The following is a 20,603-nucleotide window of genomic DNA, read 5'->3' as shown; positions in this document are numbered from 1 at the left end:
TCACACCCGTCGTGGGTCGGATGTTTCGCTTCATCTCTCGCCGTGGATTTTCAGTCCACATTATATTATCTTTTTTAAAGCACTCTGTGGACACATCTAAAAGGCTCCAATACCATAAAATAATTTTAGGCGTTTTGCTTTTTTTCTGTAAAAATGTCAAAAACGCCCCCTCGGTCAATTGTTGACGAACTTTGACAATTAATTACTGGCGATCTACTTGGGTTACATTAATACTTTTTATGTCCACAGAGAGCCCAAAACACGTTCTTTATATGTATTATAAAATGACTTGGTTGTATGAAATATTCTTTGCGGTACGTTTACGTTAATGTTACGTGAAAACCAAAAAGTACCATTTTTGAAATTGATTTTCTCAAAAAACCCATTTTTTATTTTTTTTTATTTTTTGTTAAAATGTAGATGTGATAGTTTTCTACGTGAAAATCAAGTCTAGAAAGTGTATATTTTGTTTGTATGTTTTATATTTAAGCATCAATATCGTACAAAAACGTGTTTTTACGGCACGAAATGGACTTACGAATTGCGCGTCTTCACAAGCTTGGAAATAGTTTTTTTTATTTTTTTCAACGTTCCCACATAAAGTTGAAATGCAGTATTTCCACCCTGTTATATTTATTGATTATTTAAATTTTGTTATAGGCGGCAAGCTACATCGGAGGAGTTCCAAAAAGAGAAAGCAACACTTCTTAACAGACCAGCAGGTGTCGTAAATTTTTAACGTGTAGGAGTCGACAAAGGTCGTATGATCCGGGGCCCTCATTGGCCTGCATGAACGTCCCGCCCTTTCGGAGCCAGCAGATGACCACGACCTTTCGCGCTCGTTGTGTTAGATAGGACGGCCCGTGACAGTAGAGCGAGCACCGCACCCTGTGTCACGAGGAGTGGAATGGTACGATTGTGTCGTTCACGCGGCGAACAGTGACAGCCACCCAGGAGGAGTCAGTCAGAGTATTGCACAAGGGAAAGCAAAGGAATCGTTGCCTGAAAGGATGAGGACACCACGGCCTTACAATATCGACGGTCAACAACTGTTCTGCCAGCCAAAACAACGCCGCGTGCGCGCTAAAACCGGCGGCGCGGGACAGAAATCCCACAGACGCACACACGAAGATGGGCCGGTTTCGTTAGGGATGTGGGGAAATTTGAAACCATCCATCCGTGCATGCGTGAAACGATACCGCCTGTTTGCCCCAGCTTCGAGCGCCCTATCTTACCTTGAAACGGCCGTGCTCCTCTCTCTCTCTCCGGGGAGATCCGATAGCACCGAAGGGTTAGGAAGAAAACGAGAAGGGGCTGTTTAAGTTTAATTATCAACACCAACCCGCTCATTCTGTCCTTATAAAGGGTTATCTCTTTTGGAAACAGCAAAGCCCGGAGACTGACATTAAAACGAGCGTGTTGGTAAATATACTTGTGTTTGTATTTTGCCTGAGACTAGTTGGGTCGAAGTCAGCCTCCTTGTCAACTATAACCGTTTGTGAAGAGTGGGCTTCTCTCGAGATGAAAAGTCAGCGCAGGCTGACGTGTTCTTTTGAAAAAGAGAAGGGGAAAGAGAAAGTTTGAGTAACTGCAGAAACTACCTCGAAAGCTCCTCTCCCGATATGAAGCTTCAGGCATAGTCTCGGTTACCTTCTCGCGCATCGCTTGCTCGAATCTATTCTTCACTTTCTTTCGCACAGCCACTGTTCCGCACAGCCGTCGTGAATGTGCGTAATAGAGGGAGGAACAGATTCGAGCATCATCTGGACGCCGTCATCCTGCCAGACTTCAGTGTCGTGGGACCGACTCGTGTGTGTTTCTTCGCCCCGCTGAACTTAGTTTCTCAAGCGCGTTTTTGAACGTTTTTTTTTTTTCAATGTTTTTTTACTAACTGTTTGTTAGCACTGTTCAGTTGTTGGGTTTATTTTGTCATGGCGTAACGGCCTAGGCGGTGATGTAGAGAGCGTGTTCGCCCGCATTAGGTTGCGTCCCGTTTAGGGAATGCCCGGAGGAGTTGGTTTTTGTTCTTGCCATGTGCGGCTGAGTTTTCACGTCTTTAATAAATTATTGATTTTTTTTATTTTACCTTTACGTGCCGTCGACTTCTTGGTCTGACTCTCCACCAGGCGTGGACCTATCGCCTTGCCACCGCTCGAACCTAAATACTTTATTTTTTTTTTTTTTTAACGCAATTTTCGTTAAGATCGGGGTTGGGCAATTTAATTCCTATTTATTTATTTTTATTTCCTACCCCTCTCCATGACACACTCATTGTGTGTTTCGGACCGTTTCTGTGTCACCAATTTTGTTTATTACGGAAGTGAAAGGACATTCCCTGGTGACCTGTGCGATGTCCAAAGAACAAACCCCAGTGTTTGGTTTCGGAAAGAATTGTATATAATATATCGACGATGTGGTGACCTTCTATGTCTTAGTAATATGACAGCTAATAGCTAGTCGTGCTAGTTTACTGTGAAATGTTTATAAATCGAAACAATACAACGTCTGTGCCTTTTGGCTATTGGAAGTCTACTAGGCCCGCTGATTTGGTTAGATATGTATCTCGTGGTTCCCGCTCTTATCGAAACATACATAAATATTCAATACCACAAAATCCGTTTATAATTGATTACAAAATGCAGAAGAAAATTCAAGAAAACTTTTTCACAATTCATAGAGACGCATGGGTCGCAATGTCTGACTTAGGTCTTGCAAAACAAAGGCGTTTTTTTTTCGATATTGAGGCCTAAATATTCGCAATATACATAAGCGTCTCCGGAAGGCTGGCGAGCCTTGAACACGGTCTATATTCATTTCGATTGTTATTTTGCTTAGAATCTCAGCTTGTTTTTACACACCTGCTTTGGAACAGAGCTTTGGCCTTGAAATATAGCAAAGTTAACGGGACACTGACACCCCCCAAAATGTGTTTTGTAATTTTTTTTGCCAGACGATTTATTATGGTGTCAAAGACTATCCAATCAATATTTTGCTACAGCGTCACGTATATTTTTAATAAAGCTAAAAAAAAAAAAAAAAAAAAAAAAAAAAACGCAACAGCTTGGAATTAATACCGAAACTGGAGGAAGTCACGTGGTGGTGATACTTTTTTCCCAAATAATGCATTTGCAGCCTTTTAGAAACCCCAAAAGATTGGTATCGTGTTTCTTTTCTATTTTTAATATTGTGTGTGTGCCCTCGATGACCTACGACTTCGGTTAAATTTTGTGGTCGTGTGACCACGAAGAAGGGAGTGAGCGCGACTCAAACTGGCCAGCTCTCGATCGGCGGTTTTTGGGCCGAAAGAGACACGAATTTCGAGCCGCAAGTTCTGTTCTGGGTAGTGGGGCTCTCACATGTCATATACAACTAAAATCCTCGGCGAGCATAAATACTCTGTCAGTGTCCCTTTAAACATCGTTAATTGATGTAGAAAAATGCGCTAACTAAAGCAAGTACACTCTTACAGTGTTAATAAAGGTACATAGCATTCGGTACGACCCAAATAACAGAAGTGTTTCATGTTATTTTTCGGCGAAGAGGCAAAATGCACGCGCGTTTTCCCATAGGAATACACAGGAGCACCGCAAAAGCAGACTGGTTGCTGTCTGCTTCAATTTGCCGCCCGGAAGTCGCATAGACACTAGCGCCAGTTGAACCTCTAGCGTAGCGTACCCAACGTTGAGCGTACTCGCAACTTTTTGTTTCTAGTCTCGATACGATATGTTCACGAGGTTCACGATATGTTGAGTTCACCAGCTCACCTGTATCTTCCCTGTCTATGTCCGTGCCTTTTAAAAAAGTTACCTTCTTCGATGTACATAGAATGATATCTTTTACGTCTGCGCCCCACAGATAAGATGTTTCTGCTGCTGGAATCTGCCGCACTACCTACCAACATGTCTACATACATGCTGGATTTTGGCGCTGCTTGTCATTGCGTGGTTGGGTCTGACGCTTATTGCATCCCTGGAGCGCTTGCGCCCGACGCGCTCTCTTTTGTTTTGACTGGCAGACGCGTCAGGCTCGGCAGGGTGTATGTGCGCGTATGAGCAAGAGCGAGCAAGAGCAACACCACACCATACTGTCAAAGCACTACTGCCGCCACAGCTTGCCACCGCTGCCCGCCGCTGTCGCGCCGCGCGCTGCCATCGCTGCCGTCTGCCGTTGCGCTGCTAGCCATGTTGGAGGAGGTCACCTGCCTTTCCCGGGAAAGCGGGGCCAGCGGGGCGCGCCGCCGCCACTGCTGCGCCGTAGCCGCGGCGCCAACAAAAAAGAAATAAGATGCCTCTCAGACCGTGCCTCAGAGTTATGAAATGCGTGCGGTCCAACCTTGGCTGCTTCAATGGCCGCACAGGCTCCGCGAGTCTCGACCACCCGAGCGTGCGGTCGCCGTTCGCGGGATCATCCTCGCGCGTAATTTGGGGCAAACGTCTTGATTGGTATATATTGCGGGTCCTAATCCAGCCTGTGCTCTCCAATCCACTGCCCCCTAAACTTTTCCTATGACCCTGTACCGAACGTTTTTTTTCCACTTCTGAAACACTTGTGATGTTTCGGGTCCACAAGTCCCACTTCCCCAGTGCCTCCACCTCGTAGCTTTGGCGTCTTCGTAATTTAAATGCCCACATTAAAATAAGCTTCCGATTTGTTGCCCTCCCCGTACCCTGGCAGTTGCTACTACTTGCCAGCATAACCAGAACATTTCCCCACCAAAAAAGAAATTGAGGCTAACAAGCTTGTTTGAGACGACGGAATGAATGAAGTTAGCGAGAGATAAATAAATAAATAAAAAAAGAGCTTACTAGTTTTGCGTACCTGTTTTATTGATGTTGTTTTGTATTTCTGTTTTGCTATGTCGTTCGCAAGCAGACTGAACAAACTCCCGCAGCGTCGAACAACGGTGCAGTTGGGGTTAAATTAGCCCCCACGACTCTTTCAGCGTCTCAAAGGACCATGTGTTCACGTAAATCCGCGTGCCGCGTGCCGCGATTAAAGCGTCTTCGAAATAACATTGTTTGAAACGGCCAGTGACGTCACGCGTCACAAACCTCATGCGTTCGTGATTCCTTCCTCTGGTCTTCTCCATTTTTGCCACTGAAACGCCGGTCCCTACACAAAGGAGGCTCGTTTTATCGTCACATATGCGGTGTTTTCTACGGGATTTTCCTACCAATTTGCCGCCTGGACGCCGGGAATCGGTAAGTGTCACCGGAGCGTCCTTTATTGTCAGTTTGAATCAAAAAAATGTCCGAATCCATCGAGTTTGTTACACGTCGCCGTTTTAGGCTTGGCTCCCTGAGGACCGCGTCTCCTTAACGTCGCCGCAGCCTGAGATTATTGCCGGTAAATGGTTTATTTACCCGTATTAGTTCCCAATTCGCTTTCGCTCATCACATGCACGGATAATCGCCGTCAAGGCCCGTCTCTGCGGCTGGTCGTTTGTCCGCGGGAGCGTCGGTCGGCCCCCGAACAAAATGAAAATGCTACCCTAGATCAAGAACTCATTGACTATTATTTCGTGTCCTACAACGTCGTCTATGGCGACGTTTTTGCCCATTTGTTTCGCGGGTGGTACGGCTCGTTCTGTGCACGTTTGAAGCCGATGTTTGTGCTCGTGATCGCCGCAAACAGCTGATGTGTTTGTTGAACGGTCTTCGAGTCCGATTTCGGTTGTGGTTTGTTTTTGAATCGGGCATTCTGTGCAGAGCCGCTCCTTCGAGGCTGAGGGTGGCAATTATGGAGGCTTTCGTTTTCTAGTCGCCCGTGCCCGGAGCGTCCTTTCGGTGGCCTTTTTTCGCGTTCTCTCGGAAACACGCGTTTTCGGAAAACTACTCCGGAGAGTTTGACAGTGCAGTTTGAATCCACTGATGTGCCGTTCGGGCCCAAATGAAGGGCTCGAGCAGTGCGCTCGTAGGCTCCTATCGTTTGCCCCTATGTTTCCGCTTCACGTTTAAATTTGCCATTTAAGTAATATTTGGGCACCTTCTAATAATGGATTGGCGTCACTTCTATTGGTTCCGTTGATTCCATCAGTGTGCGCGGTGCTTTGAAATATCTTTGAGGTTGAGTTCAGTCAAGGCTGTAAAATCGTTCAAACTAAAATATAGTAACCTGTTTTTTTTTTGTTCTTTTTTCTTCTTATCATACCTAACTATTTTTAATTGCGGATTAAACTCGGTCCGCCCGTTGAGCGCTAAAATTGGCCTGAATTTAAAGGTGCGTGAACGCTGGGAACAGCGCATGAAGATTAAGGCAAGCTCTCATTCGCGTCCTCAATATTTCGATACGATATATCTACTGTACTTGACGTATCAGGACTACTAAGCGTTACTATTTGTGAACCTGCGCATAGGAGGTTTTGCCTGTTTGACTGTGCATCTTCGCGTATTGACATCTGGCGCGACCCACGTAGCTACTGCAGATTGCATGTGAGCAGTTCGTGCACGAAAGTGTCAAGAAAATAACTTGGGAGTTATTTTATATTTTCGCGGAGACAAATTAACCGAGAAGTACTGCGTTCCAGCACCTTGGATCCTACTTTTTAGGTCTATTTTATGCAGACATTTTGGCTGACTCAGATTGTTACTGCCTAACCTCTAGAGCCCTTCAAAATGCGATTGTTTAAAACACGCTGTTGTAAGAACGAAAAAAACACGCGGAACATGCATTACACCTTTCCCCTATGTTATCGGGCAAAAGACCTCACGGGCCCAAACTACTGTTTTTGCGTTATCTTGATCCACTAGGTCGATAACAGAAGCACTTTCCTACAGATGTCCTATGCTTCATTATTCACAAAAGAGCTTGCCCAATAGACAAGCTCCATTTACCATGCAGAGGAAATATGTGAAAGTGAAGCCGTTACATTTTCTTCAGATGGTTTTGTCCACTTTGAGTAGTAGATGGTCTTTTCAGTGGAATAAAAAAAAAACACTACCGTGTGTATAGTTAGTTGTGAGCTCTTTGAAGAACCACCCAGAAAAGCAAGCCGAGGACACCAGAATAAAAGTGATAATGCTTTCTGATGTGAGGAAAAATGGCTTTGCTGCTTTGGGTTTCCACAAATGTTCCATTTATTTTAATACTGATAGACTCATTGACATTATACATGGCTAAGATTGGCATCAAATTGTCTCTCCATTTTTTCCAAGATGTGTAAATTTAGCGAAATACATATTTTAATATTTTTTTTTTCTTATTTTAAACAGCAGCAAACCAAAATAGGAATCTGGCTTGGATATTCACCCGCATACCTTTTATAAAGCAGATAATCTTAGAAATGATTTAGCTTTGCTTTAAAATGTGAAAATAATGTGAAGTTAGAGTGACTTTAAAACTCATGCAGAAAGTCATTTGTGTTATTGAACACTGTAATGTGGATGCGGCAAACCTCTAAACTTCGAGCTTCATAACCATAAACGAGAAACTCTTCATGGTGGGCTTGACTTCTCCGTTGTCATGTTCACTTCTTTTCCAATAGGTACTAATTTTCTAGAAAAAAACTTTTTTGATGTTCACAGAATTCTTATGACACCATTTCTTGTCCAAGGATGTGGAAACTTTTCTAGGTGGGCTTGACTTCTCCGTCGTCATGTTCACTTCTTTTCCAATAGGTACTAATTTTGTAGAAAAAAACTTTTTTGATGTTCACAGAATTCTTATGACACAATCTCTTGTCCAAGGATGTGGAAACTTTTCTCACTGGTATTTGCGTAATTCTTCTATGCAGTTTTAATTCCGTAATTTTTTATTAGTTTTATCTGGTATTCCGCATGACCCTTTATTCAATAGCAGTACTTTCTAGACAATGTCTAGAACGCCAATCTCGTTAAACATTTTCCCCGCAACCTACATTGTTTGTGCCCCTTTTTTCTTTATATGTTTAGCATTCCTGTCCATTGAGACCAATTCTGTAAGTGGGAGGGCACCTTTTATTCAGACATGCTGAGAGGTTATCTAAATTGAATTATGAATCAGACTTAATTTATTATTTTTCAAAAGAACACCAGAGTTTTATCTATTTCTGTGGACGGATATTTCAGATTTGACTTTTGCATTATTTCTTGAATTTATTTTCAGGAATGTGGAACATAATGGGTTTGCTTGTAACATTATCTTAGGTATTGCTGTCTCCAATGTCAGAGTTTTAATTGACCCCCTGTGCATAGGTTACCTAGAGTCACTTGTGGCACCTCTGTTTGTCTCAGCATTGTGTTTGTGTTAAGGGAACCAAAACATGTTCTCTCATTCCAGGTTACAATGGTGCCATAGTGATCAGCATGGATACAGGGAAGGAGATCTACGGCTCCTGAGTAAGTTCAGACTTTGTTTTTTATCTGGACAGTTTGTGCCAGTCTTCACTATGCGACACAGTTGGTGTTAATGTAACGTCGGAGCTTTTTAGCATTTTAGTGCCATACCTTAGCGTTGAACACAAACAATTTTTCATCTACCGTAGTGTCCCGAAAGACAGCCCCCCTTAAAATCGAGAGGAAATCGAATGAAAATAAGCAACTTATGGTGTACAAACTAGAAAATTTGAAAAAAAAAACAAACACTATTTTAGATCATGTTTTTCTGCCAAACTTGTTATTGCGGCGAGGGACAATCAAGCAAAGATGGCTGTACTTCCCAGTCGCTTGCATCCCGTTGTAGCTAACGAGACATATTTACGCTGAGGCCATAATGGATCCGAACACTACAATTACTAGGAGTGGGCTATCTTTCGGTGTTTAAAAGAAACTAGCAAATTAATAAAAGCAATTGGGGTGGGTTGTCTTTCAGGGGTGGAGCATCTCTCGGGGTGTTACGGTAGGTTAGTGCTGCACGTAAACAGATTTCTCCACTGCACCAGAACTTTTAGCAAAAGACTTTCAGCCCTGGTATAAAAACAGGGAAAATACAAGTTGTATGTGTTTGTATAATTAACTGTGTCACACTCGTGGCTCTTATTTGGATTTATTTGTTGTAATATTGCAAACTGGATGAAAATTTCTCTAAGAAAGCAGCAAGCTAAATCTTGTTGTACCTTGCTTGGTTTGGAAACATCTTTATTTTTAATGACCGAAGGAGTCGGCCTTTTCAGCGCTATGCTGCTGTTTGTGTTGGTGTACTAAAAGTGCCTAGAATAGACGTCTTCCAAAAACAGGCAATCTGGCACAAATGCAGGGTGGGGTATTGGATTGTGGTATAGCTTTGGGTTTGCAATGGCGGTTTTCTGCCCATTTTCTGCCCTCCTAGACCATCTTCTGCATTCCTAGACATATAAAAAAGCATGCTATTCTTTCACAGAACGCAGCAATTCTTTTATGTTGTACACCTAATTTTTTACATAGGTTAAATAAACCATAAAATTGACGAAATTGCTTTAGGACCTTAGTTCCTTTATGCTAAGCACGTCTATACTACTTGTTAATAGTAGAATAAATGAAACTGATCCTTTTTAAAGTTTCGTTTATTGTTAATAAAAATTTTTTTTTTTATGGTGTCCACTAAGCTATTGATTTGTGACAGATAAATGCCCGACAAACACAGACAAAAAAAAAAAAAGAGAGGCATGAACAATCAAAGCAATTATAGACATACGAAAAAGCCACAGGTGTGTGTCATTTTGAAATGTATGTTTTGGTCCTGCAAAACTTGAAAGCCATTGCTAACAAAATCAGGACATTTTGGTCATGTGAAACTTTGTAGTCATTGCTACAAAATCAGGATGAAAGTTACTAGCATTCATTAAAGCGTGCCAAGGTATGTGGGCACAAATAACAGACAGGGGGTAATGGCATTCAAAAGCTCCGTGGATGAGCTCACAGAAGAAAAGCGCATCACATATTGGTCATTCTTGGGAGGGTTGTTATGATTGAATTTACTTAATGTGGCATTGTTAATCATGATGGTAGCATCTACTCAAAATACATCCATAAGAAACCCTATCACTAATCTCTAGATACTCCATTGTTACACTGGTTGAAATCGTTAGGGAATTCTCAGGTATGCGTAAAGTACATAAAAAAGTGCTTCAAAGGCCGATCAACAAGCAGAAAGGAGGAAGCTTACTCTCCACTGTCCTCGATTTTCTTTTCGGCATTTTTCCCACAAAAAGAAAGAAGGAAAGAACCCTTCCCTTTTTACGTTGCCGTTTAGGATTAGAAAAGATTAGTCTAGCAGCCAGTTTGTAATTACACAAACAAAATGCAGAAGCCGCACCTTCTTTCTTCCCCACTTCCCCCCTCATTATGCTGCCCTTCACTTTGACCCTCGGACTGAAGTACCGACAGTGCCGTGGACGCTACGTGCTTGTCGGACTAGTCATACGCCTATCCTTCCCCACGTGGTTATGCCCTTGCCCATACCTGAGTGCAGAGAGCGGGGTCGGCAATGAAAGGAAGCGGTTGAATGGTCTGGCCAGCACGTAGCTCCCACCGCACCTTCAGCTTCTGGCTGAACAGAGTGTAAGCTAAGACTGAAGAAAGCCAAGCTGCTACTCTTCTTGCATACTGGCATCTGCTTGCCCCATTGGGTTCCTCAGGTGGTTTGTTTATTTACACAACTGGTCTATAAAGCATTTTACTGACAAGGGAACATCAATGACAACTATATTTCTGAACATTATTTTTTTTTTTATGAGACAGAAATATTGTTCTTTATTGTTTCAGCAAAACACATCAAATATTAAACAAGCAGTTTTTTTGCGAATAGATAATTTTTAAATATTTATTGATTTAAAAATATTGTGGAAAATTTATCACACGAATACATCGCTTTGTCACAACCAGTACACAGCGAACAACTTTTAATCGTAACATGTCATTTCACTAAATATTCCCGAGATTCATTCTTTGCAAAATCCACGAAACACATGACTGCAAAAATAAAGTGTTTACAGCACAACAAACGTTGCGGTCTCGGAGCCTTTATTTTATGTTCTTCTCAAAGAAAAGAATGCGGGGCGACGACCTAGAAGAATACGCACATCAGCGGAGGAGACTGCGGTGGAGCATCAGCTTAGCGTTTCTAGCTGAAGTTGGCACAACAATGTTAGACCTTCTTCTAAAAGGACCAACTGCTGAAAATGAAGATGAATTGCTAAGTGCCACGACCATGGAAGCTTCGCTGTGCTTCTCCGAAATACCTTGGTATCCTCACACAACCCCTTAATAAGCAGAAAAACGGCTTACAATGATATGTAAGTAGTGATGCAAAACTGTAAAAAAAAAAAAAAAAAATTGATTATCGATAGTACATTAATAGTTGACTACCGATTGTTGGATACTGATAGTACTATTGATAGTTGACTATCGATTGTACTAGCGATAGTGCAATCGATGCAACTATCGATAGTTTTCTTTCAGTCGACTATTGATATTATCAAAAGTCGGCTTTCAGAAAACTATTGAGTGTTAGGAAAATTAAAGCACTACCCAAAAAGGAAATGTCTACAGATATGTACGGGCAGGCAACGTATGGTTTTGGGAAAGACATGAAATTGAAAGGAAACAGAATGTAGAGTTGCATTCTCATACAATTAATTTAGAGGTAAAACAAAAATGGCAATTTGCCAGTTTTCCTGCGCACATATCTTGTATATTCATGGGGTTTAGATATCAGGCTTCACAATTTAGTATTCCCGCATTTGTAAAACCATTCAGTATATTTAGTTTTTTTTTTTGTTTGTCTCTAGGGAAAACCCTCACTGAAGACATTTAGCATCAGGGTTTTCACTAGTTTGTTTCATGCTTGTGTTTTCTGTATTATTCAATTGACACATATTCCTTTTCAAAGCCGTGGCCACTGACAGGTAAAAATCAGCACTCTGCTGGCGATAATTTTGTTTTCTCCTGACGACCATTTATAGCGAATTCCCGAAAATCTGGAATCAGCTGTTGACGAAAGCACATAGACTTGTATGCCATGATATGTTGCCACTTTTTGTTTGGTTGTATTTTCGTATTTTGGCAGAGTTTAATAGCCGTGTCTGGGAAAATATTTACCTGCTGGTATAAAAAGCAACTTCAAAATACAGAAGCCATCACATAATCTATAAATAAAAATATTTGAATCAATAAATGGAACAGAGATTTTGTTGTGCAACTTCATGTTCAACATTACATGAAAGCTTATACCAAGAAAACATAGTTACTGATGCTTCTAGTTTTTCATTCTTCAAATACAACAAGTTTGGGTACATAGTGTTGACTAGATCAAAAATAAATTATTATAAAAACGAAAATTTCTTGGGATTTAAGTAACGATATTGTTGGCAATGAGACATTATTTCAGTGAAAAAGCCTCGTTTATCCGAACAACAATATTGTTTCCTCCCTTTCTCGCAACGTGTTTGCTTTGCAAAAATGGCACAATTATCTTTTCATCTGGGTAAAGTCATGTGCCCATACATGCACATTCGATCACCATCGCTAGCACTGTATTCAAGCAGGGTTCCGGATTTATGGAATACACACATAGTTTACTTATCAGAGGCAACTGGGATATAAATTTTTCTGATAGAGCGCAAAAGAGGCAACGAGCACACCCCGGAAAGTAATATAAAACAGCAAAAAACCTTCAACAAACCTAAAGGGGAAGTTGCTAATTGCAGTTGTGTTTTTCTCAGAGCTACACAAAATTTCCTGGGCATTCTTCATCCGTCATCTAATAAAGCCACATTACGACGGTTGAATATCGATAGTTTCTTGATATTTGACTATAAACAATTTCACGGTAGTCAACTCTTAATACGAGTAGTATGCTATCGAGTTTCATGATAGTCGACTGATAGCCCTACAACACGTGCATTTTCCAAATGATTTTGTTATAATAGTTTCGAAGAAAGTCTGTTAGGTACACATTCGGATAAGACTCCTCTTTTTCGCCACGGGCGAAGCCATTACTTGCAACTTGCTGGCAAGCGCCCTTTGTCTACCATTTCACTTGGAAGAAAATTCTTCCCAAAAAGGGTGTGTCACAATCTTTGGACATGCTTTTAACGAGGAATCAAGCTACGCACGATTGTAATTTCAGGTTTGTTGGGATGCTTACAGCGCCTAGATTAAGTTATCACCACAAAAGGACAATCTCAGAATCAACTTCAGTGCCCCTTTAGGTAAAGTACAAAGTAAATGAGAGGTTATGTACTTGAAATAAAGTAGTAAGTACACTGGATGCAATGTACTTACTTGGAGTGAAGTACTATAAATAGGGATGCCGCGAACTTTTTTCGAATCAAAGTTTCGATGATCGAATCAAGCGGTTCGAAAGGTTCGAAAGATTTCGATTTTTCGAATTGTCTATATTGTAAAATTCGACGGAGGTCGAATTTTCGAACTTGTTAAGCTAAGAAGTTCGACGCTTTTCGAACCGTCGAACTTATTACGCTAAAAAATTCGATATTTTTCGAACTTTCGAATTTATTGCGCTGCAAGGTTCGATGCTTGTCGAACTTTCGAACTTGATTGCCAAAAAAATTCGATGAATTTCGAACTTTCGAACTTATTTATCAAGAGAATTCGAAAAGTTTCGAACTTTCGAACTCTGAAAAGTCACAAGTTCGACGAACTTCGAACTTTTAGGGTAAAAGTTCGACGTTCGTCGAACTTCGAAAGACCGGCGGACGGTTTCATTTGATTTCAAGTAGTGGGGTACATTCGTAATTTTTGTTCTCGAACTTTTACACGCGGTGCTGCGTTCCTTACGAAAGACAATGTCGTTTATTTCAATGTTCTGGCATGCTTAGGTTTAAAGAAATAAATCCCCGAAGGGGCGAGGAAGGACGACGGGTTTTTGAGGATTATCGTTTGTGCCAGATTTGAAGCACGCTGCAGCCGGAGCTATTCATGGTAGATAAGTTATACTTTTTTTAAGAATGATCTATGTATAGCCTAGGTAAGTGCCGTTTTAAGATGTGATTATTGTTATTCAACGTGAGTTTCGAAGAAATGTCCAAACATGTATCTGCATGCAATTATGACCTAAACTTGATATTTATTTTCGTCTAAGTTGTTTGAGGTATCGCATTTAAATTAACACCACAGACAGTACATATCATTGCCATCTGCAGAATACAAAATAATATATTTATTGTTTTTTCACGTTGAGGAATAAATTAACTCATGGGAGAAGATTTCTAGTAGTGTTCAAGTTCAGCACGTCATTAAAAGAAAACTTTTTTTTTTTTTTTTCGCTTCACGTTCCTGGGACGTGTTTCTTTTAGCCTGTACACACTTTGGTAAAAGAAACTTGTTTCGAAGTTCTGAACCTCTGAATATGCAAGAATAGAACACTTCCGACGAATTCTTGATAGTTTTTTTTTTCTCCTGCTTCTTATTCCCGCATTTATTCTTTTTTTTTCTTTTGTTACTATCGGAACAGGTGTTTAGGTCGAAAAGACAGCTTTGAACTTCCGAACCACTAAGCATGTGACGAGCAGTGCCTTCTGACAACGAGTTTCTAACAATGACCATCTAGGCAACCTTTTATGCAGTGAAGAGCGACATTAGCTATACATATGCATAAATAATTTCAGATTAAAATAAGCTCGACCACGCCCTCTTTCCCCGTATTGTTTTCTTTAACAGTCCGAAATACCTGCAAAGGGAAGAAGGAGGCTACCCTCTTTCCCCCCGTTTTTCCTCTTCCGACGCCACTTGTATGGTAGAACGCTCCTCGACCTCGAGTTGTGTCGGCTTTTGTGCTTTTTGCGAGGCGATTCCTCCGTCCCAGAAAATAAACCTCCAGGACAATTATATGTAGATGTAGTTGTGTTGTCCCTGTTTTAATTGTTTATTCTTTCTTCATCCATGACTTAAACCAACACGCTCTTCTACTAAGCATAACAATTATAAACTTCACAGGATCGGATTACTACCAGCGTGCAAGGGGTGGCGAGCTAGTTTGCCAGGTCGCTTCACGGTTTTTCTGAGCCTCAATCTCCTGCTCGCCCCTGGCCGTTTCGAACTGGAAGAGTCTCGTAAAACAGTGTGTTCGTGCACAATCACTACTGCTTGATGCAGGTTTTTCTTTCTCAAGGGATGTGCTAACAGATACTGGCATCTGCTCCAAAAGCATCAGTGACTGCTCCAAACCAATATTTTGCCTGCTACAGAACCTGCTACAAAAGGTCAAATGCTGCTTCCATCACTGCATATATGACATTTGCACTTCCTTTGCATTTGGCTCGTGCAAAGTATGAACAGACACGAGATTTTACAAGAAGCGAAAGTATGCAGGAGAGCTGGTTAGAAAACATAATCTAAACCCTGAGGTACGGAGAAATAAAATGACAGACAAGACGGCCAGCTAAGTAAGTGTCCAGGATGAACCATGCGCTTTGCCAGTTGCATTTCTTTAGGGTGTGATTATATTGACGTTTTCCTAATATTCATCTGAGATGGTGCCTCATAACAAAATAATGGTGCCTCGTAGCAAAGTTCACTTCATGTAAGCTTGAAAACAGGCAGCCATCAAGAGTACTATGTGAGAGGGTTAAGGTGAAAAGCCTCAAATCATATTAAGTAGCACTCACTTTGTTTCCGCTTACTACTGATCGTTTTGAGATACAGTAGCTGGACGAAGAAATGGAATTGTGATAAGTGCACGTGCAGGTGGGAAACATGGTGAAGCTCTTTAACCTGGAGGGAAACTTTAGTTGTATTTGAGGGGCTTTAGCATTGCTTGCCCGATGAAAGCTTCTGGTGAATTTAAGTTTTTTTTTTTTCTGTACAAAATTGTTAACATATGGAGTCTGCAACTCCGTCGTGAAATATTAGAGTGAATGTTTATTATGCCGTGCTTTTTCCTTATATATAGTTCCTTTGGAAGCATTGTGTTTTTGTAACCTTTATGCGGATGTGTCAGAGTACAGAGTTTACACAGATGTTCCTCTGTTTCATCCCTTTTTACTTTATTTACTATCGCCCTTTTATTGTTAGGTGACAACTGTTTTTTTTTATTTGTGTTATCTTCTGATAAGGTGTCTGTCTGCTTTTTTCTTTTTGTTCAAACCACTGCTGCTACTTTCACATCAGGGAGGCATGTCTGACATTAGAAAAGCTTGTACCTTTCAGTGCAGGTGCACATTTATAACTTATCTGTGTCCACATGTGGAAAACAATTTGGCGACTAGGTATTTTTTTATGTCTAGGTAATTTTTTTATGTTGCAGTCTTCACACTTTTTGAATCAGTCTACAAAATAATTGCATTATGTTCCAAAATATAAGCCACATTTTTTGTTTTTTCAAAAATTTTCGTCAGTGGTTTTTATAGAACGGTGCAACTTATATAAAGTGACCATATTCCTCAGGCCCCAAATTGAGAAGTATATCAGGGAGGGTATCATGTTGGGGAGACTTTTTATTATTTCACACTTTTTTTATAATTTCATACACACCATGCACATTTTGTTCCCCCGCAATTCGCATACTGTTTGGCATGGACACCTGATACATTTGGTTGGAATATTTTTTTAGTGTTAATATATTTATTTTTGTAGGTACTGTGTCCGTGGTACTGTTCACACGTCGTACGCGAAATTCACCTTCGGCATCAGCATCGATCTTCTCTGCCAAGCACATTTATTTGCAATTCGGGGGAGTTAAAGCGATACAAAACACCCACCGTCTCACGAGCACGCTGGCGGGACAGTGTGCTTGTCCCGCCTAAATTGGGGCGTCTAATCATTTGAAACTTGCGCACATTTTTTAAAATATAAATACATAGCTTAACTGTGCAAATTTGCCAAAGGGGTTATGTTTCACTTTAGGTTTGTTGGCGAGAATATTAAAACTGGCTGTCGCCTGCGCCGAAGAAAGAATCGGGCAGTGAGAAGCATGAGCACAATAAAGCCACTCCGTTCTTATATGGCAGTGAGAACGACAGGGCTTATGATGTTCATGCTTCTCGCTGCCTGATTTGTTCTTCGGCATTCATAACGAGTAACGCCGCAATCTCATTGGCTGCGGCGTGATAATGGAAAGCGTGCGACCAGACAGCAGCGCCATGGTGCGGCTCCTAACAGAGTCATTTGGTGGGAACATCAGTTAAATCAGCGCGCTCGTTTCAGGTATCGCACGCTCCCTAAATCACAATCACAATATACATTACGGGGGCTTTTCATTGCTGTTTTGCCGCGCTAACAATGCAGATATATAAGTGCGACCCATAAAAAGGTGTGACTTATAGACCGGAAAATATAGCAATTAGACACTTGAATGTCGAGGGACTGTGACTGGTTTATATCATTACTGTAAGAGGTAACTACAACATTTCTTTATAGAGAAATATTTGTTTTGCGGACATAGAAATTAACTTGTCATTTTTAACTTTTCTAAAGAAGCATCATGGTTCCTCTACCAGGGAAAACAAAACACCAGTTATTTAGAGGGTGTCTACATGGTATACAAGCAAAAAGAAATGTGAACTTTAGAAGAAAAAAAAAAATCTTTATTTTGCAATTTTTGAGGGGAAGGAAAAATCATACTTGTGGTTTCTAGGCTAGGTGGTGCAAGCTACCACCCATTTTAAAGGTACAGTCGTTAGCATCCATCCATTCATCCATCCAGTAGAACCTGAGTCTTTTTTCCTTGAGGGACGGGTGGGTGTAGGTAACGTTCCTAGATAACGCTATGTGAGGTAGCAACAAGCCTTCCTCCCCTGCCTTTCTCCCCTTACTTCTGTCGTCTGCTAGCGCGCTGTCTGCCATGTTTTACCTAACTTGCCCACCCTGGGTGTGTATGAAATCTTCCGAGTTACTTCGGCGGGGTCATGTCACGTGACAATCCAGGTAGGACAATGCTGGACGTGGGTAGGTTTTCGAATGCCAAGGTACCAAACCGTTACTCTAGAGTGAGGTTGAGTTAAATCTGCCATGTTCTTCCTAACCGGAAACGTAACGCGGGCACAAGCCAATGGGAGAGCGCGTCGGCACATCAGTCGCTGTCACTACTTAGCAAAGCGTTTATTGAGGGAACTTAGGTGTAGGTAGGGCTCGGGTCAGACCAAGCGCCGTTAACAATGTTTAGCAGCACAATTACTTTCGCATGGGTTGGGGCCAATGTTGCTGCTCTCATGAACTTGATGATGTCTCTTTGGATTTTAGATAACAAAGCTAGTTTGTGTTATATTGATGGCGCCAGCTTGCTTTCTCTCAAATCCTCTTGTAAACCTTTTTGCGTGGGCATCACACTTTTGTTCATGTAAGCGTTTGTGCAAGTTTGTGGAAGTGTAATATCTAATTTCAGGTATGTTTTTAAGTACAAAAGATGGAATGAACTGTGTCGATTGGAATAGTAGTGACAAGTGTTGGGCAGAAAAATTGACTCTGACGGGGAAAAAGGTTCATACTTTAGATGAATATATAGAATCATATCAACACTTGCATTGTGGTAAAATGAGCCAGAAAAATTAGTACCTGCACCCGGCAGGTTAAACTCTTTGTTGGAGGCATATTTTAGTAATCTGTTGTGCATTAGAAATTTCGAAGCACGTCTACTGTGTTACTGTAAAAAAAAAAGAAGGAATTAAAACTTTCTTGGAAAGATTTGAATGTCGAGCTTAAATGGAAATGGCCAGCTGTGATGTTGAATCCTATTACGGAGGAACGGCGCCAGATGTTTAAAACAACAGCAGACGACGCGGGCGAGAGCCTTTGGCAGTGCCTTCTTTTCACAGCTGTGTTTACCTTTATTATATTCGAAATTCCCAGCTTTAGCCTCGCCGTGCATATTTAATTTTAGACACGAGTTGCATTACAAGATTAGCTCAAGTTTTATAGGCTGCGCCTGTCGGTGTCATTTTTGAAGCATACCTCTTATAGAAACACGGAGGATTGGAAATGGCACGTGCTTGGTGCCATTTCCCGATAGGAATGCCCAACAGGTGTGTCGGCCATCTATCTACGTCCGAACCCAGCATTGAAATGTTCAGGCATTCCATTCTCATTTGTTTGCAGGGAGGGCAGGAATTACGCCTATGCGCGTAGAAACTGAAGGGGAGGAGGAGATGAGAGCACGCGGGGACGTCAAAGCGCCAAGTTCTGGTTGGAACGATTAGTAGGTAGATGCAAAGCTAGCAGCTGCCTTTGTCTCTACGGAGCGTTCGAACGTGGACGCCGAACGTCGGATGCCGGCGCTTGACGTTCAAATGCGTTCGAAAAGTGAGTAGAGACAAGGGCAGCTATCATACTCAGTCTCACTAAAGCCGTGCAGTACAGCCATAACAACAGGGGAGAGAGAGTATTCTGACCTGTTTCAGAGGAGGGAAAGAAAGAACAAAGGAATCCCAACCCTTCTCTCTTGTTCCTCCTTTCCCTCTTGGACAGGTTGGCATACACTCTCTTCCGTGCAGCTTTGGCTCTACTGCACGGTTTTAGTGAGACGGAGTATAGCTTTGTGTCTACCCACGAATCATTCCAACCAGAGCTCGGCGCTCTGGCGACCCTGCATGCTCTCATGTCCTCCTCTCCCTCATTTTGGACCCAAACAGTTTCCCCAAGATAAAACAGCACATTAAAAGACACCTTTGGGGAAAGTTTTCAGGCTGCTTGTTGTAGCCAGCAATTTTTGGTTTTTAGGCTGTCCTTTGTGACAAGATCAACAATGTCAGAAATAGAACATGCCAATTCTTTCAACGTTAAAATCATTGCACAACTTCTTTCAAGTTGAGCTCACAAAAAGGAGGTCAACTGCATTGAAGCATTCTCGCAGGAATGCTTGTGTAGCAACAAACTGTGAGGCTAAATACCTTTTGGACAAATGACTCACATGTTGGTTCTGCTTTCTTCCTACCAGGCTTCCGGAGAGCTTCAGCATGGACAATTCAAACCGGAATGCGGCATCGAGTCCCGTCAAAAATCATTTTGATGCTGCGGCTCTCTTGGGTGAGTCACACTTAGTACGATATACGTAATGGGAACAAGGTGCTGCAGTTTTCAACTGCTTGAACTGGCTACTCATGTACAAACTGTGCTTTTCGTTTTTTCAGAGAATCTGAGATAATTAACCCCTTAAGTGCCTTGGACGAGCTGAGCTCGTCGGCCACTTTCTGGCTAAAAATTCCGTGGACGAGCTCCGCTCGTTCAGTGGTTTTTTCGGTAGCCCTCAATTCCACAGACAAGCTAGGCTCGTCCGAGTAGTTTTGCGACGCTGATCATAAATGGCAGCACTTGTTTTAGTTGGCAAATATTTTTTCCCCCCCGCTGATTTTTGCGTAATAAACTTTTCAAATTTTATGTTTAATACTAAAAGAATAACAATTCATAATAAAAAAAAAGCACATATAGTTACTTTTGTAAAAAAAAAATTTGGCACTTAAGGGGTTAAACATGTAGCATTTAATCTTCAAATGTGCGTCAAGGTGAAACTTTTTACGAGTGAATGCCATGGCTTTCAGTCCACTTCGAGAGTTCTTGATCGAATGTCAGCCTCCTTCGAATGTTAACTTAAGGTTTGAACTTTGTTGAACCTGTTGACTAGCTATGTTAGGAGGTTCGAATAATTGAATCTAGCACTCATCACATTCAAATCTAGTTTATCAGACAAGTTGGTTCACTGGTGTTAGAAGTTCGCCCAGTGAGTAGCCATGTGAACCTTATAATTTAGCTTTTGAA

The 20,603-nt window shown here is 41.5% G+C and overlaps 1 protein-coding gene across 5 annotated transcripts in view; it reads left to right on the top strand.

Annotated features, from left to right (window-relative positions):
• Nucleotides 1–4,895: 4,895 nt before the first annotated feature.
• The window catches only part of LOC8023937 (bromodomain adjacent to zinc finger domain protein 2B), a 96,785-nt gene continuing 81,077 nt past the window's right edge, over nucleotides 4,896–20,603 (top strand). For 3 of the 5 annotated variants that reach the window (XM_029966342.4, XM_029966341.4, XM_029966340.4), the window contains exons 1-3: nucleotides 5,079–5,201; nucleotides 8,257–8,315; nucleotides 19,786–19,874. In XM_029966342.4, the coding sequence (XP_029822202.2) occupies nucleotides 19,805–19,874 (70 nt within the window). In that variant the 5' untranslated portion in view covers nucleotides 5,079–5,201; nucleotides 8,257–8,315; nucleotides 19,786–19,804. Of the gene's footprint in view, nucleotides 5,202–8,256; nucleotides 8,316–19,785; nucleotides 19,875–20,603 lie in introns of all 5 variants that reach the window. The other 2 variants (XM_029966339.3, XM_029966344.4) reach the window with 2 other exon arrangements.

This window comes from Ixodes scapularis, unplaced genomic scaffold (assembly GCF_016920785.2).
Source record: "Ixodes scapularis isolate PalLabHiFi unplaced genomic scaffold, ASM1692078v2 PGA_scaffold0__279_contigs__length_252992795, whole genome shotgun sequence".
Lineage (NCBI taxonomy): Eukaryota > Metazoa > Arthropoda > Arachnida > Ixodida > Ixodidae > Ixodes > Ixodes scapularis.
This window is presented reverse-complemented; position numbering and strand designations above follow the sequence as displayed.